Source organism: Microcebus murinus, chromosome 9 (genome assembly GCF_040939455.1).
Source record: "Microcebus murinus isolate Inina chromosome 9, M.murinus_Inina_mat1.0, whole genome shotgun sequence".
NCBI classification, from domain to species: Eukaryota; Metazoa; Chordata; class Mammalia; order Primates; family Cheirogaleidae; genus Microcebus; species Microcebus murinus.
In genome coordinates, this window is record NC_134112.1 from 17,304,781 (window position 1) to 17,321,511 (window position 16,731).

At 32.8% G+C, this 16,731-nt stretch overlaps 1 protein-coding gene across 2 annotated transcripts in view; it reads right to left on the bottom strand.

The window, feature by feature from the left end:
- ANLN (anillin, actin binding protein) overlaps positions 1–16,731 on the bottom strand; it is a 61,795-nt gene that overhangs the window by 21,634 nt on the left and 23,430 nt on the right. Inside the window, exons 8-20 of one of the 2 annotated variants that reach the window (XM_076006308.1) lie at positions 15,159–15,270; positions 11,702–11,812; positions 10,720–10,943; positions 9,791–9,939; positions 9,379–9,526; positions 8,587–8,722; positions 7,411–7,593; positions 6,246–6,372; positions 5,237–5,285; positions 5,092–5,148; positions 4,467–4,505; positions 4,186–4,207; positions 3,141–3,253 (exon numbers count right to left, since the gene is read on the bottom strand). In XM_076006308.1, coding sequence (XP_075862423.1) covers positions 3,141–3,253; positions 4,186–4,207; positions 4,467–4,505; positions 5,092–5,148; positions 5,237–5,285; positions 6,246–6,372; positions 7,411–7,593; positions 8,587–8,722; positions 9,379–9,526; positions 9,791–9,939; positions 10,720–10,943; positions 11,702–11,812; positions 15,159–15,270 — 1,470 coding nt within the window. Of the gene's footprint in view, positions 1–3,140; positions 3,254–4,185; positions 4,208–4,466; positions 4,506–5,091; positions 5,149–5,236; positions 5,286–6,245; positions 6,373–7,410; positions 7,594–8,586; positions 8,723–9,378; positions 9,527–9,790; positions 9,940–10,707; positions 10,944–11,701; positions 11,813–15,158; positions 15,271–16,731 lie in introns of both variants that reach the window. The other variant, XM_012777569.3, reaches the window with a different exon arrangement.

Sequence of the window (16,731 nt, forward strand, 5' to 3'; positions counted from 1 at the left end):
ATTTCTATTTCCTAGAAAGTATAAATACCTATGCGGTACCTTTAAATCAGAAGAACTTTCTGATGTCCTTCTCCCTTTATCTATAAAAGTCTAATAAAACTATGACTGTTTTGGATTCCCTATTCAAAGAAAGGGGTTGAGAGTCTTAATCATTGAGGTTCGTAATTTAAGTTCCAAGAAGCCAGACTTTAAATCAAATATATATAACCTCAAATAACATGGCAATCTACTGTTAGTGGTGTCCTAAATCTGTAGAGCAAACAACTGGATTAACCTCAATAGAAATCCCATTCTGAAGGGGATCTCAGAGATAACTCCTATGATTGTTGTATTATTTTGGTCAAGGCACCAATAAAATAAACACTCCCTTGTATTGACAGTATCTTGTAGGACATGAGACACCTGTCTACTCTCTCAAAGTCAATTAAATAGGATTATTATGAGTATAGGAATTCTCACATTTGTCCCACCAACTTAAAGAACATCTAAACTTAATTATTTTAACTATGCTCCTATATCAACTACAAGAAATTGGAACAAATATTTGCTGCCCCTCATCACTCAGAAAAGCACAAAATTTGTCTCAAATTTCACCTCTAAATTGTACTGTATTTGACTCAGAAAGATACTTAAGAGTAAAAGACAACCAATTAAATTGAGTGATTTGATTTTGCACTCAATCATGTTGTTGGCTATTTGTTGTTACAATTTCAAAGGAGTTAAGAGAATGAAAATATAATTTAATTTTAATTTATAAGTGTGACATTTTGAATTAAAATGGAAGCCAAAAAAATTTTTCAAAAGAACAGTCTGTATTTAAGATACGCCACTGAAATCTCTTTCATTTTAGAGATTAATGAAATCTCTTACATATGTAGAAATTGGCTTTGTAACAACTGAGTAAGGAATACAGTTCACAAAAACCCTAATTCTTATATTTATCTAACTTGCAAATCTTGTTTTAAGAATTTAAAATAAAAGGAACCATCCAGTATTTTGCTAATGAGCATATCTTTTAACCCAAAGAATGTTTGCAATTGATCTTTACAAAAATATTAAAAATCTTAAGTTTTCTAAAATACATGATTATATTCAGTATTTTAGTGTCAAATGCATTTTAATTTCAAAATTAATAAGCAAAGAATCATCTATATAGCAATGCACCTATTAGCTAATTAAGATCATTAAAGTTTTCTAATTTTATTTAAAACATCACTAAGAACTCTTTTAGTACATGGTGAGGGGGTAAAAAATATTAAATATTTTTTACTTTTAAATATAGTTACTAATTTGGTATTCTAACTGGTGCTTAGAAAATCAATATTGAGTAAATACAGAATTTTAAAGAACTATGAAACAGAAGAAAGATTATAGAAAAATACCCAAATACCAAACATGCATGGAAAAAAAAGAGAACTTTCAAAGGAGACCTTAAAGTATGAGAATAGAGAAAAAGACACCCATCTCTAAGAGTTTCAAGAAAGAATGTACATGTCCTTAATTATTCAAGATAAACAAAAAGAGTTGTTAGTGAAACAAATATACGTGGATCAAAAATTAAGGATTGATTTTTAAGCTCGTTAGTTTCAAAGCAAAGAAAATATGGCAACCTTTTCTTGGAACATATAGCCCAGTAGCTCTTGCGCTTTTACATCATAATTTATCTAAAACAAACAAAATAAAAGACAGAGAAAAAAAAAAAAAAAAAACTCAGGATCACTCGATTTGTTAAGCTAGCTGGATTACTAAATAAAAAGTTAAATAAATTTTTTTAAATTAGCATGTTAAAATACATTTATATATTAATAGAGAATCAAAATTTCATATATGGGTCTGCTTTTGGTTCATCAACTAAAAAAAAAATTTATAGAATCTTAAAGTTAGATTGTTTTAAGCTAACCTAATATTCTGTACTGGGAAAATAAAACCCCTGAGAAATGAAGTGACTTTACTCAATGTAAAAGAATAGGCTGGGCGCAGTAGTTCATGCCTATAATCCAAGCACTCTGGGAGGCCAAGGCGGGTGGATTGCTCAAGGTCAGGAGTTCAAAAACAGCCTGAGCAAGAGCGAGACCCCGTCTCTATTATAAATAGAAAAAAATTAATTGGTCAACTAAACATATATATATATATATATATATGTATATGTATATATATATGTATATATGTATATACATATATGTGTGTATATATATATATGTTTATATAAACATATATATATATATGTGTGTGTGTGTGTGTGTATATATATATATATAAAATTAGCCGGGAATGGTGGTGCATGCCTGTAGTCCCAGCTACTTGGGAGGCTGAGGCAGGAGGATCACTTGAGCCCCAGGAATTTAAGGTTGCTGTGAGCTAAGCTAACACCACGGCACTCTAGCCCAGGCAACAAAAGTGAGACTCTGTCTCAAAAAAAAAAAAAAAAAGAATAAATTATTAGCAGGGCAAATACAGGAATCAGGCCTTCTAATACTTCTAGACTTCTTCATCTCAATATTCTGACTATAGAAATCTCTTATAATAATATCACTGTATTATAATAGCAGGAGTCAACCCAAGGAATAAAGTTTGCCTCTAGTTTGTTCATTCCTTAAAATGGTCTTGTTAGCTATTTAAAAAGGTTAGTTATATCACATTATGATGAGAAAGCACTCAATGGTGATATAACATAGATTTGAATTCTGAAGCTTCTAACTTGAAAGGGAAGTATGGCAGAAAATCCCCTAGACATATAAGTATTTTCCTAAGAGATTATTTTTCTCTATATTGTCAAATCTAAAACCATAAAATATTGCTTATTTCAAAGTATCAGTTAAATAGGCAAGATATTATGGTTTAAAACTGTAAACTTAATATCTAAATGCAAGAAGTAATACTTCTTTAGTAAGAAGTGACACTTGGAAGAAGCCAGCATACACTACTATTAAGAGACAAGGGAGAAACACTCCCAACATCAAAAAATATATCATTTAGGTACACCCATACCTAGTTAAAATGTGCAATTCTAAGAATGTACATTTTCAGCCAAAGATGCCAAACACTTGAAAGCATTGCATCATTTCTATTGAGTCAATTTTTCTAAAATTAAAAAAAAACACACACACAACAACACACCCTTACAAATAAAGTTGGATTACCTTGTCCAGAGCAAACTTAGTGTTTCCTACTGAAGATAATGATAGGGTGTAAGATCCAACAAGGGCAAAGTTGCTGGTACGCACAGCATTGAGACCTCCTGGACTGGCCATAACTGTGAAGAAAGAGGAAATGAAGTTTAGTTCAGTGACTTTTCTAAATGTAAATAGTAATTCCTCACCCCACCCTAATAGAATGAAATTAAATTGACACAGAGAAAGGGGCTGCTTCATTTTCCTCCATCTTTAAATATGGAAGAAAACAAAACATCAACATATGTCCTAATGAAAGAAAACTATTAAGTATTTTGTACTTTAATTTAAGTGAGGTACAGGCACTCCTTAACATTTGAGATGAATGAATTTTTAAAGTCACAGACCTAAAAATGTGTACATAAAAAGCAACTTCTCCCTAAAAAATATGGACATGACTTCATTCCTAGTTACAGGCCAGCATGACATAATTAGCAGCAGAGACTATCTCTGCACAGGTCTTCTTAGTAACTCTCATGCTACAGAGAAGAAAAAGACCAATAGCCCAAAAGCGGTAAGGGCAATCAGCTCCATGCTAATTCCCTTTGGAAACAGGCCAAATGCCATTCCAGAGAAGGCCTTTCCTGGCTCACTGGCACTCTAATTCCCAGTGAACTAGAAGATGCTCTTCTGACATGATATAGTTCCAATATGGCCAGAAAGTTAAAGGAAGTAAACTCCACAGGGCAGATAGCACAAAACAAATCTATAGAACAAGGGAAGTTGAGGTGAAGGGTAATGCTATCTGCTGCATTGTCAAGTTGGGATCATATGTATATTGATTACTAGAGCCTGAATGATGTAATGATTGGTAGTCCATGGTGGTGCCTGATGAGAATGCAATGAGATTACATGCTATTCTAGCCAGTAAACTTCTATATTATTTAAAAATCCATATAAAAAATATCCTATAAGAGACCAAGGTAAACACTCAGAAATCAAGATGGCATTATATATGCAATTACTTAGTTCTTTACTTTATTCTAAAGTTTTAAGTAGTTCAAGATTGACTCACCTGAAGAATGAATGGTGCTTTTCTAAAAAGATATGAAAAGAAACATAAGTTATTTCTTTTATTTGACACAATGATTTAAATATTAAATATAAAACTCTTTTAACACAATAAAGACATTTCAGAAAACATTTTTCCTGCATAAATATCAGGGATTTTTCCCCATTAGTATATTTTCAAAATTTCCACAGTCCCAAGGGTTTCAAAATAGTCAATCAATTTAAAATTACATGCTAAGATGAGGATTTCTCAATTGAGCTCAATTTCTTAAAAATTCTACTTACTGTGCTCATAGATGTGAGGAGTCGCTTTGGAGTAATAGCCTAAAAGAAATGATAGCTTAGTATATTTCCTATTAAACATTATGATCCAGATTTTAAAATTAACCAACCTTGAGATGTTCCTACATAGAGAATAATTCTTAAATATGAATACCTTATACTTGAGTCCTTGGCTTTCTCATACTGTTATTATTTTTTTGTTAGAAAAACAATTGTTTTAAATGATGGCTTAGGAAAAGAACAAAAGATCAAACACGGGGAAGGTTGGAAAGCAAGCTAGAGCTTCTATTCCTTACACCTGCACAGTGACCATATAATTCTGTACTGGTTTAGAGAACTTAGTGAGAGTTCAAAGAAAAGCCTTAACCAGTTATAAAAGTTAGTGTCAAGTAAATGTGGAGAAAATAGAATTACCTAGCCTGAGGGCATCAGGAGCTTATGCCTATAATCATGATCACCTACTATTAGTTTACTTTCAGTACTAATACCTACATAACACAGTAACTAGAAATTTAGAGCATTGAACTGTTCCAAAAACTTCATAAACATTAAAAATTATACATAAAATGGGTATGATGATATTTATTACTTCTGATTATAATATTTTACTGGCCTTTTTAATTCTCACCTTGGATTTGGATGTTTTTTTCTTCTTATCAAGGCCTGAAGAATCTTTCTTTTGTACCTACACATAAACCCAAAACATAATTCATTTAAAATCTAATATCATTAAGAAAAACATACTATTATTTTAGAAGGCTTTAACTGCTTACCAAGCTGTAAACTTCAATATTTATTTCAAAGTCATTGGATACATCTTGCCTGGAAAAATAAAGCATTAAATAAAACTATGAGAAAAACCTCAAACTATGCCATTAAAAGTGATGCTATAAATACTGTTACAAGACTGAGAGTAAAAGAATCCACTGTGTCTTTAACCAAAGACAATAAGAATTGGTAAGAACAGTCTATTTTTGCCTATAATACAAGTCATAAGTATTTTCCTCAGTATTTTATAACTCAACATCTTCAATAATAAAAGTAGTATTGTTTTTCCAAAAGGAGCAATATCCATTGTGAAGGTAAAAGTAGTATTAATAATTTTTTTCAAAGTGGATTTCGACTCTTGTTTCAAAATAAATCCGTTTCACTAAATATAAATGTCTGTTCATTAAGATTGAATGTTAAGGCAAGGCATGGTGGCTCACAGCTGTAATCCCAGCACTTTGGGAGGCTGAGGCAGGAGGATTGCTTGGGTCCAGGAGATCAAGACCAGCCTGAGCAACATAGTGAGACCTCATCTCTACAAAAAATTTTATAAAATAAAAAAACTTAGGTGGGCATGGTGGCATGTTCCTATAGTCCTAGCTACTCAGGAGGCTGAAGCAGAAGGATCACTTGAGCTCAGAAGTTTAAGGCTGCAGTGGACTATGATGACACCACTGCACTCCAACCCAGGCAACACAGTTAGAACTTGTCTCTTAAAAAAAACTAGCAAGAACCTAAAAAAAATAAAAAATAAAGGTCTAAATTTAATATGTATCACTTCAAAATATTTAATACATATAGCCACATGGAAGAAATGTGCTATTCAACAAAAGATCAGAAACATATAAAAAAAAGTTAAACCACCAAATTAAAAAATGGGTTATTTGTCCATATAAAAGAATAAACAAAATGTACATCAAAGATTACAAATGCCACCTGCAAGCTTACACTATATGAACTCTACTATTAATACAAGAAAAATGTATTGAACCATCAAAAGCCTAATTTACTTACAGAGTAAACGTAGTAGTGAATGTCAGAGCATCACCATTAAGAGAGTTTGAAGTACTTGCTAATGGTGTGGCTACCATATTTTCAGCTCCTGCTTTTAGAATAATTAAGTAATAGTAATTTGCTGCATCTGCAAGAAGTAATCACATTACATAATTAGTATAAGCAAAATCAGATTTAGCTAATCAGCATTCTGAAATAAAGTAATACTGCAATTGATTTATATAAAATTTATCTTAAAAATTACTATAATCAACTTTTCAGACACAAAAGGCTAAATAAGACCTAAGCAGACAGCCACAATCCTAGAATAAGCATCACCAAGGTCTCTCCCTATTCTGACAATTGAAATCATTTGCTCTATATATCTCAATTTCTGCTGACTTTGAATTTTACCTAATGACCATTAATTCTTAGCTAATAAAATAAACCTTAAAAAGGTAAATCATAATTTGCTATTCAAACTGAGGTTAAAATACTGTATCTCTGTAAAAGTTACTCAGAGATAAATTACAATAAAAACATAAACTATTTCTTCTATTTGTAATGACCACATATCTCAAGGTACATATTAAATGACCAATAGAATTCTGCCCAGATCCCACCAAAATCAGACAACAGCAAGAATTAGAATCTAAATTACCTTATTCCTACAAAAATGCTCAAACTTTACAATCTCTATTCTTTACTTTCCCAGTACCTGAAATTCACTTGTCACCTATGTTTAGCCCTCCTTTCCTCAAAGAGAATGCTCCAATAAAGTTCAATAAAAATTTTATGCTCAAAATTAGATTTAACTAGCCTTACTTTCAATTAGAGCCATGTCCATTATTGTGTGGATTGGTAACCCTATATATGAAATTCTCCCATAGTTATTTTTTATACACATATCCTTTTTTTTTTTCATTTCAGGATGTTTTTAATGTCATTTTTGTAAAAGCCAATAAGCAACTAAGTTATCATTAAAAATGAAATATTTAACATAATTTATACACATATCATGATAAAAAGAACCAAAGGCTCAAGATATAAGCTTTGCACCTCTTTATTTCTAAGCATTTTCATGCATGCATTACTTATTCCTATCTCATATGATACAATTCCTATCTAGGTAAGGTTCATAATTTAACATATGATCTAAAAGAGATACAAACAAAAATTACCATACCCGATTTCTGAACTGTACTGCAGACAAAATCTGCTTTTAGAGGCAAGCGAATTTCTGACAAAGTAACTGATCCTTTGGATGGGACAAATTCACTTTTGGATATGGGACCAGCATTATTCTTCCTCTGAGGTCCTTCATTCTTCAATTTATTCAACTCATCAATCAAAAGTGTTCTCTTCTCAGCTATGTAAAATATGCAAGTTAATGTTTCAAATGTTAAAATTGCAACTGTTTCTAAATGAGAGGCAATTCAAGAAAATGTACTGGTGTGGTAATTATACATAAGACCAAGACAAAATCAGTAACTTTCTTTATATAAACAGAGGTAGGTGGTTGGGTAAAACCTTGATTGCTCATCTGTTTACCAAGTCCTAATAATTTAATACTTCAACTTTTGGTCAGTCTTCTTGTGTGGTCATCTCCCCACCCCAAAGGCCCTGTCGTCATCACACATACACAACAAAATTCATAGAAGTTGTTTTAGCTATTTATAGATAAGGAGAGAAAGAGAGAGACAATGTATATATGTGTATATGTGTGTATAAATATATACATTCATTCATTCTCAGAATATTCTTCACAACTGCATTTCTTTAAATGTATTTCAGTTGCTTTTACCTTGAAAACTACATTTTATTTTACATGGGGAGTTCTTATAACCTCATAAGTATAAGAAACAAAAAACAGACCAACTGAAACAGATGATCAGAAAAAAATCCTCTCTCAAAAATTAGATATTTCTGGCCGGGCACTGTGGCTCACGCCTGTAATCCTAGCTCTTGGGAGGCCGAGGCGGGCGGATTGCTCAAGGTCAGGAGTTCAAAACCAGCCTGAGCAAGAGCGAGACCCCGTCTCTACTATAAATAGGAAGAAATTAATTGGCCAACTGATATATATATAAAAAAAAAAAAAATTAGCCGGGCATGGTGGTGCATGCCTGTAGTCCCAGCTACTCGGGAGGCTGAGGCAGAAGGATCACTCAAGCCCAGGAGTTTGAGGTTGCTGTGAGCTAGGCTGACGCCACGGCACTCACTCTAGCCTGGACAACAAAGTGAGACTCTGTCTCAAAAAAAAAAAAAAAAAAAAAAAAATTAGATATTTCTGAATATTCTACACAAAATGGATTTTCCCTGGTTGGAAATTCTTTTGGAACTCTTTCAGGTACATCCCACATACTTGCAATTAGAAGAAGTCTTTCTGCTTCAGCTTCTTCTAGGGACCCTTTTCCATGCTCTTCATCAACACAGCAGTTAAGAGCCTGGCTAGCTTGATAGATCACTGTCTGTTGCAAATTTATTTCATTATTGAGTTCCTAGTAAAACCAATGAGAGAAGGGGGGGAAAAATACATTTTAAATCACCATTTTCATTTTCTTTAAACCTTAATCTTAACTAATCTGATTGTACAGTTTCTAAAATTTGTAGATAATGAAGTCAAAATGTTAAAGCTTCACTGTTCAAATTTCTAGACTATGCACCAAAAACATTTAACATATTATAATTAAACTATAAACATCCTTTCTTCTTAAAAGACTTCTAATTCATATTTATTAAAATTAAAACTGGGGTCATGTCCAACAAAGCAGAAATTTAGTAAGTCTATGATTCATTTAAATGACAATTATGTTGTTTTTTTAAAAATGCTTTCTTTAGGATAAAAGAAAACCTAGAAGAGCATAATAAATTTCACATTATACCATCATTCAATTAATAGTTATAATTTAAGGATATTTATGACAAACATATTTAAAAATAAATATTTCAGCAATATCAAACAAGCTTCCAACTTTTCCAAAAAAGAGAACCTTTCCAAAACTCAATTCAAGACTGATTTACTGAGCTTCCATATGCCAGACACCCCTCTATTTACTCAGGGTTCAGGGATGAATAAGCCTGGGCCCTTGTCCTCACAGAGCTCACAATATAGTGCAAGAAACATTCCAAATCCCCTTTCCACAGAAGTGCATACCTGTATTTTCTGTTTGATATTAACTTGACAAGGAAAAGTATTCTTTTTGTCATTCAATTTTGAAGTAACATCTTCCTTCCGAACAATCACCTGCTTTATTGATGGACGTTCTATTTCTTTGAATCTTTGAGATCTATATGCATCAATGCTTCAGGAGATAAGTTAAACTCTATTAGAAATCCAGCAACACACAGAACACTATCCTCTATTGAACATATCAGCATAATTTGATATTGATATTGAACATATCAGCAGAACATTTCACCAGAACAGAAGTGCTACTTGGTGAAAGAGAGGCTGACAAACTTATTCCAAACTTGTATACAGATGAGTTACTAATAATATTATAGTTACAAATTGTAACACAACTTATGTTAGTTAGTGAATGAATGCCTTCCAGAAAAGATCTTACCTATATAGAAGATCACGATCTTCAGAACCAATGCTCTCACCAGACTCAGCTCGAGGGACACGGGTTCTTTGGAATTTTCCCGGTTTGGGACTTTCATCACTTGTGCTCCTACTGTCTTTCAATTCCAACTTAGGTGAGGAAACTAAACTCTGTAGGAAAACACAACAAATTTTAGCAGATTTTATAGATAATTAACATTGATTCCAAATAATAATTAATTTAATTCTGAGAAAATAAATGAATTCTTCTCCATTTTTAGGAAATAAACATCCAATAAGTTGATTGATTCATCATAAAAACAAAGCAAACTGATATAAGTTCCAAAAACATAAGTGAATAAATAAAAGTACAAAGACAGCTGAAACTTACACACTTTTAAAAAATATTTCTAACTGAATCACTCTCCTGAGCTAGTTATTCAATTTAGGGTAATAGCTACTAATAACTGTAGTTAGTTCTCCATAAATGTTAGTTACATATGTCTGATGCTAAATACTAACATGACTTAATATTTACATCAACCCCATGTTACAGGTACTATTAATAACCTCTTTTAACAGATGAGGGAACTGTGGCATAGAAAGATTAAATAATGTGACCAATAAACAGTCAGTAAACGGCAGAGCCAAAATTTGAGCCCAAATGTCTGGCCTTTTAAGCCATGTTATCTGTTTTATCTAAAGTCAAAAAAAAAAAAAAAAAAAAGCCACTGTGGAGTTTTAAGCTCTCTTTCAAGAGAACTGACATCAGGTTTGTAAAACCTCCCTGGCTAGAGTGCCAAATACCCATGTGAAAAAAAGGAGGGAGGACAATCCCAATACTACTTAGTTTATTTATGTCACAGGCTTGTTTACATTTAGTCTTTGTTTGTTTGTTAAGACATTTCTAGTTGTCACATACATTTAGCCTTTTCTTACCTCCGGACTTACCACACCAACTGTCTGTGCCAACGGAGCAAGTAAAGACATTGAGGAGATGTTCAAAGCATCTTCTTGGTCTTCACTACTTTCTGCATCTGCTTCATCCATCTCCTCTTGGCTCTTTTTCACATCTAGTTCACCTTCCTCTAGGACATCACTGAAGATGTCATTAATTACTTTCGAACTATTGATATCATCATCATCCACACTCATCTCAATTTCACGTACCACTTCTGAAAAATATTTTAATAGGTGGATACTGTGATTCCGACCATTTTAAGAATTAAAGGCATAACAAAGAAGATCTAATATTCATATGCTTACTAAATAAACAGGGGGAAGCACCATAAAAAAGCACCTCTTAAACAAATAAGAAAACACTACTAATATATGAAAACCAAGATAATTTTCAAAGTTTCAATAACATTTTCTAAAACATGAAGATTGGGTCTATTAAAAGCTGATTCAATGCTTTGGTTTAAGTAAGAACTCAAATTTCAGGATAAGAGCCAAAAGCTTCAGACTTTTAAAAAATGTTATTTCAAATGATGCTTTTTCTACTGTTAAGAGCTACCCTTTCACACAGCAGTCAATAATAGGAAAATATTAATGTCACTTAGGGCAGAGTTCACTAATAAGCTTCAGGGGCTGCTAACTCCTCTACCAGTTCATGCAGAATGTGGGAGGACAGCACCTTTCTTCGCCCTGTCAAAGTCAGTGAAAGTCTTAACCAAAGTTTCACAGGTGCCTATGACCTAACAGAAACTGTTAACATAAAGTCCCAGATCAGTTGACTATAAAAAAGAAAAAAAAGAAAGAAAGAAACTGTTAACAGCATCACATCTCTGTGGAAGCTAGAGTATATTCTGATTTTAAAAAAGAGAGAGAGAGAGAATTATAAAATCATAAAACACTATAAGTTTGAATATGTGCTTCTATATATCTTTCTTATAATGTATACAGAGTTAAAGAAATAAGAATAAAAACCAACCAATCTGCTGTTCAATCTTCGGGTCAGATGTTACTTTTAAAGACTTTTCCTCTTCTAAAAACAATGTTATTTTAAAAGGGCTAGACTTCGTCATGGTGCATTCAGTGGAACCTAGAAAATTTTTAAGAAACACCATGTTAATATATATAAGAATCTATGATGTTCTAGTTAAGGAATCTTATGTATCCTTTATTCTGATTATAAAACTATGCATTTATTTTAAAATATTCAAATATAGATAAATACAAAGTAGAGACTCCCTTGTTAAGAGATTAAAATTAAGAGAAACACCTGTTTTTTCTTAATTTTCCCACCTCTCTTCCTCCCCACTAAGAAAGGGGACAGTAATAATACCAACTTATTGTTTGTTTTTCCAGTTTTCCTCCATGTATGTATATATCATTTTTTTTTTGTGATCATACTGTATATACTGCTCTGTAATTTTTCACTTTAGAAAAAAAAGTGCCAGTAAAATCATTCAAAAACTTGAAGTAGAAGGAAAGTACCCCAACACAACACAGGCCATATATAAAAAGCCCTCCAGCTAACATTATGCTCAATGGCAAAAGATTGAAAGCTTTTCCTCTAAGATCAGAAAAATACAAGGATGCCTGTTTTCACTACTTCTACACAATATGGAATTGGACATCCTAACCAGAGAAATTCGGCAAGAAAAAGAAATACACGGCACCCAAATTAGAAAGGAAGAAGTAAAATTATTTCTGTTTACAGATCACATGATCGGATATGTACAAAATCCTCAAGATTCCACAAAAAAAAATCTGTGAGAATAAACAAATTCAGCAAAGTTGCCAAATACAAAATCAACACATAGTGATTAGTCGAGTTTCTACACAATAACAATGAACAATCTGAAAAGGAATTTACAAAAACAATTCCATTCACAAAAGCATCAAAAAGAGTAAAATACTTAGGAAAAAAAAACCTAACTAAGGAGGTGAAAGGCTAGTACCCAGAAAACAATAAAGCATTGCTAAAAAAAATTAAAGAAGAAATTAAAGAAAAAAATTAAAGAAGATAGGTAGAAAGACATCCCATGTTCATGGATTAGAAAACAATATTAAGATGTCAGTATTACCCAAGTGATCTACATATTCTATGCAATCCCTGTCAAAATCTCAATGACATTCTTTTCAGAAATAAAAAAATCCATACTAAAATTCATATGGAATCTCAAGGGAATCTGAATAGCAAAATCAATTTTGAAAAAGAACAAAATTAGAGGACTCACACTTCCTGATTTCAAAATATATTACAAAGCTACAATAATCAAAATAGTATGGTGCTGACATAAATACAAACACACAGATCATGAAATAGCCCAGAAATAAACCTTCACATATAAGGTCAAATGCTCTTTGACAAGGGCACCAACATAATTCAATGGGAAAAGGGCAATCTTTTCAACAAATAGTGCTGTGAAAACTGGTTATCCAAATGCAAAACAATGAAGTTGGACCCTTCCCTTATACCATAAATAAAAATTAATTCCAAATAGATTAAAAGACCTAAATGTAAGACCAAAAACTATAAAATTCCTAGAAGAAAACTCCCAGGGAAAAGCTTCATGACGTTGGATTTCACGATAATTTCTTCAACAGGACAACAAAAGCACAGGCAACAAAGAAAAAATAGACAATTAGGACTACATCCAACTTAAAAACTTTTGTGTATCAAAGGACATAATCAACAGAGTGAAAAGACAACCTATAGAATGGGAGAAAATATTTGCAAACCAGTATCTGTTAAAGGGTTAATATCCAGAATATATAAAGAACTCCTACAACTTAACAAAAAAAATCAACCTGATTAAAAAACGGACAAAGGACTTGAGACATTTTTCCAAAGATAACAAATGGCCAAAAAGCATTTGAAAAGATGCTCAACATCACTCATCATCAGAGAAATACAAATAATAGCCACAATGAGATATAACCTCACATCCATTAGGATGGCTACAATAAAACAAACAAATAAACAAAAACCAGAAAATAATAAGTGTTGGTGAGGAGTAGAAAAACTGGAACACTTATACACTTTTGGCAGGAACGTAAAATGGTGCAACCTCTTTCAAACAGTTATGATTGAATCCTCAAAAAATTAAAAATAGAACTATTAATACCATATAATCCAGCAATTCTATTTCTGGGTATTTATCCAAAAGAATAAAAATATCAAAGAGATATTTGTACACACATGTTTGGAGAAGCATCATTCTCAATAGCCAAGAGGCAGAAGCAAGCCAAGTGCCCATTGACAGAAAACTGGATAAACAAAATGTAGTATATACATACAATGGAATATTATTCAGCCTTAAAAAGGAAGGAAGGCCGGGCACAGTGGTTCGTGCCTGTAATCATAGCACTTTGGGAGGCTAAGGTGGGAGGATCTCGACCAGGAGTTCAAGACTAGTTTGGGCAACACTGGGGAGATGCCATCTCTAAAAAAAATTTTTTTTCCCATTGATGGGAGACTTGAGGAATAAAAAGTACTTTTTAAAAATTAAAAAAGAAGGAAGTCCTATCTCATGCTGCAACATGAATGAAACTTAAGGACATTATGTTAAGTGAAATAAGCCAGTCATAAAAAGGTAAATACTATGATTCCACTTAAATGAGGTATCTAAAGTAGTCGAATGCTTTATAGAAATACGGAACAGAATGGTGGTCACCAGAGGCTAAAGGGGAGGGAGAAATGGGGGATTATTATTTAATGGGTATAGAGTCTCAGTTTTGCAAGATAAAGTTTTGGAGGTCTATTTTACAATAGTATGAATATACTTAACACTACTGAACTACGCACTTAAAGATGGTTAAGATAGTAAATTATATGTACTTTTATCTACCATAATTGTTTAAAATAAAATGAATTTCTAAAAAGTGGCTATGACATATTAAATGTCATTACAAAGCTACTTTATTCTTTTAGGCAACTACATAATATTTCATTACATGGATTTGGCACAATGTATTTCAATAGTCTTCTAAGGGTATTTGGACCAAGATAAAAAAAATAAAATAAACAGTTTCCTACTGATGGGCAGTTAGGCCATTTAAATCTTATTGCTAGTATAAATGGTGCTACAGTGCATCCCTTTGTATATAACTTTGCATACTAGCTCAGGAATTCATAGAAACACTTGCAGAAAAGCTGAATTTAAGAGTATGCACATTTTACAATTCAACAGCTAATACTGAACTTTCACCAAAAAAGTTGTAGTGATTATACTATTATTAGGAGTATATGAGTTCTAACTCTGGAAAGAGAACTAAGGAAGAAGCACATTGCATGGTTAGAAATTAAAAAGTCAGTGGAAATGAAGAAATGGATCTGTCTTTTTACACCAGAGCAGTATATCTGCTTTCCCATTCAATTTCCAAATCTATGGCTAACTGAAAGCTCCACTGTAAGTGAAGTAGAAATATAAAACACTGACCTGTAGGTTCTGTACTGGCAGTTTTTGTTGGTGTCTGATTTTCTGTCACCTTTTCTGTTATTGGAAGTGACTGAGTATTTGAAACAACTTGTGTGTTCTGACAGTGAATTTCCTGAAAAAAAACAAATGAAGAAGCAAATTTTATTTCTCAAAACTACAGATTGTATCCTTTTATGTTATTAAATGGAACAAGATCATTATTAAATATTGTTCTATATAAGTTTCCTCAGAACAAAAGAGATGATGTATGTGAATGGGCACAGCCTTATTTAGAACAAAACAAGCTCTCAGTGCTAGTTCATATTCTTGGTAATTCCCAGTGGTAAGAGAGAATGAAAATTAGGATTAAAACTGAGTTTTAAATAAACCAATTAAAGTGAAAGCCACACAAAAGGGAAAACAATTCCCCTTAGGACACTTATCTCAATCCACACCTATAAAATCTGGTGACAGTTCCCATATCAAGATTCCACTTAATTATCAGTTACTCAGAGGGTAATAATCCAGAGAAAACAAAGCGACAAAAACAGATCAGAAGGTAAAGAAAGAAGAAGAAAAATTCCCTGAGTCTGAGTTTTTTATTCATTACCAAGGCTATGGAAGAGTAACATTTAGTTATTCTTATTTGTTTAAAGACTTTATGACTAAAGCAATAGTAGAAATAATCAAATAAGAGCAAAAATAATAACAGTAGCTAATACTTTCATAGAGCTTAATATGTGCCGGCCACCTTTCTAAGCACTTTATTTATATCTGCTGCCTCACCTAATCTTCCCAATAACCCTAAGTATCTCCATTTCACAGATGAGAAAACTGAGATGCAGAAGAGTTAAAAAAAAGTTGGTCACACAGTTAGAAACTGGCAGAGACGGCAGACATACCCAGGTAAGGTTCTCATACCCACGTATTCTTGTTCCAAACTAATTCTAGATGTTGTCTCTCAAGTCAGAAGCTTTTGATGGATAAAAACAAAGTAAACTATTAAATGCTATGCTTCCAACTATTTTAAGGATGGGCAAGAAGTTTGAGGAGTAAAAGAATAAGACAGGGCAAATGCATTTCAGAAGCGAGAAGAATGGCCAGGCGCGGCGGCTCATGCCTGTAATCCTAGCACTCTAGGAGGCCAAGGCGGGCAGAAAGCTCAAGGTCAGGAGTTCGAAACCAACCTGAGCAAGAGCGAGACCCCGTCTCTATGACAAATAGAAAAAAATTAATTGGCCAACTAATATATATAGAAAAAAATTAGCCGGGCATGGTGGCGCATGCCTGTAGTCCCAGCTACTCGGGAGGCTGAGGCAGGACTCCTTGAGCCCAGAAGTTTGAGGTTGCTGTGAGCTAGGCTGACGCCAGGGCACTCACTTTATCCTAGGCAACAAAGCGAGACTCTGTCTCAAAAAAAAAATAAAAAATAAAAAAGAAGTGAGAAGAATGGACTGAGAGTACCTGGAGAGTAAAAAGCGTATGTGCTCTGTATACAGTAAACAAACATTTGTTGAGTAAATGAACAAATAACTATGGTGGTAATGGAAATCAACTTTACTCACATTCAAAGGCTTAACTCATAGCTTTGAAA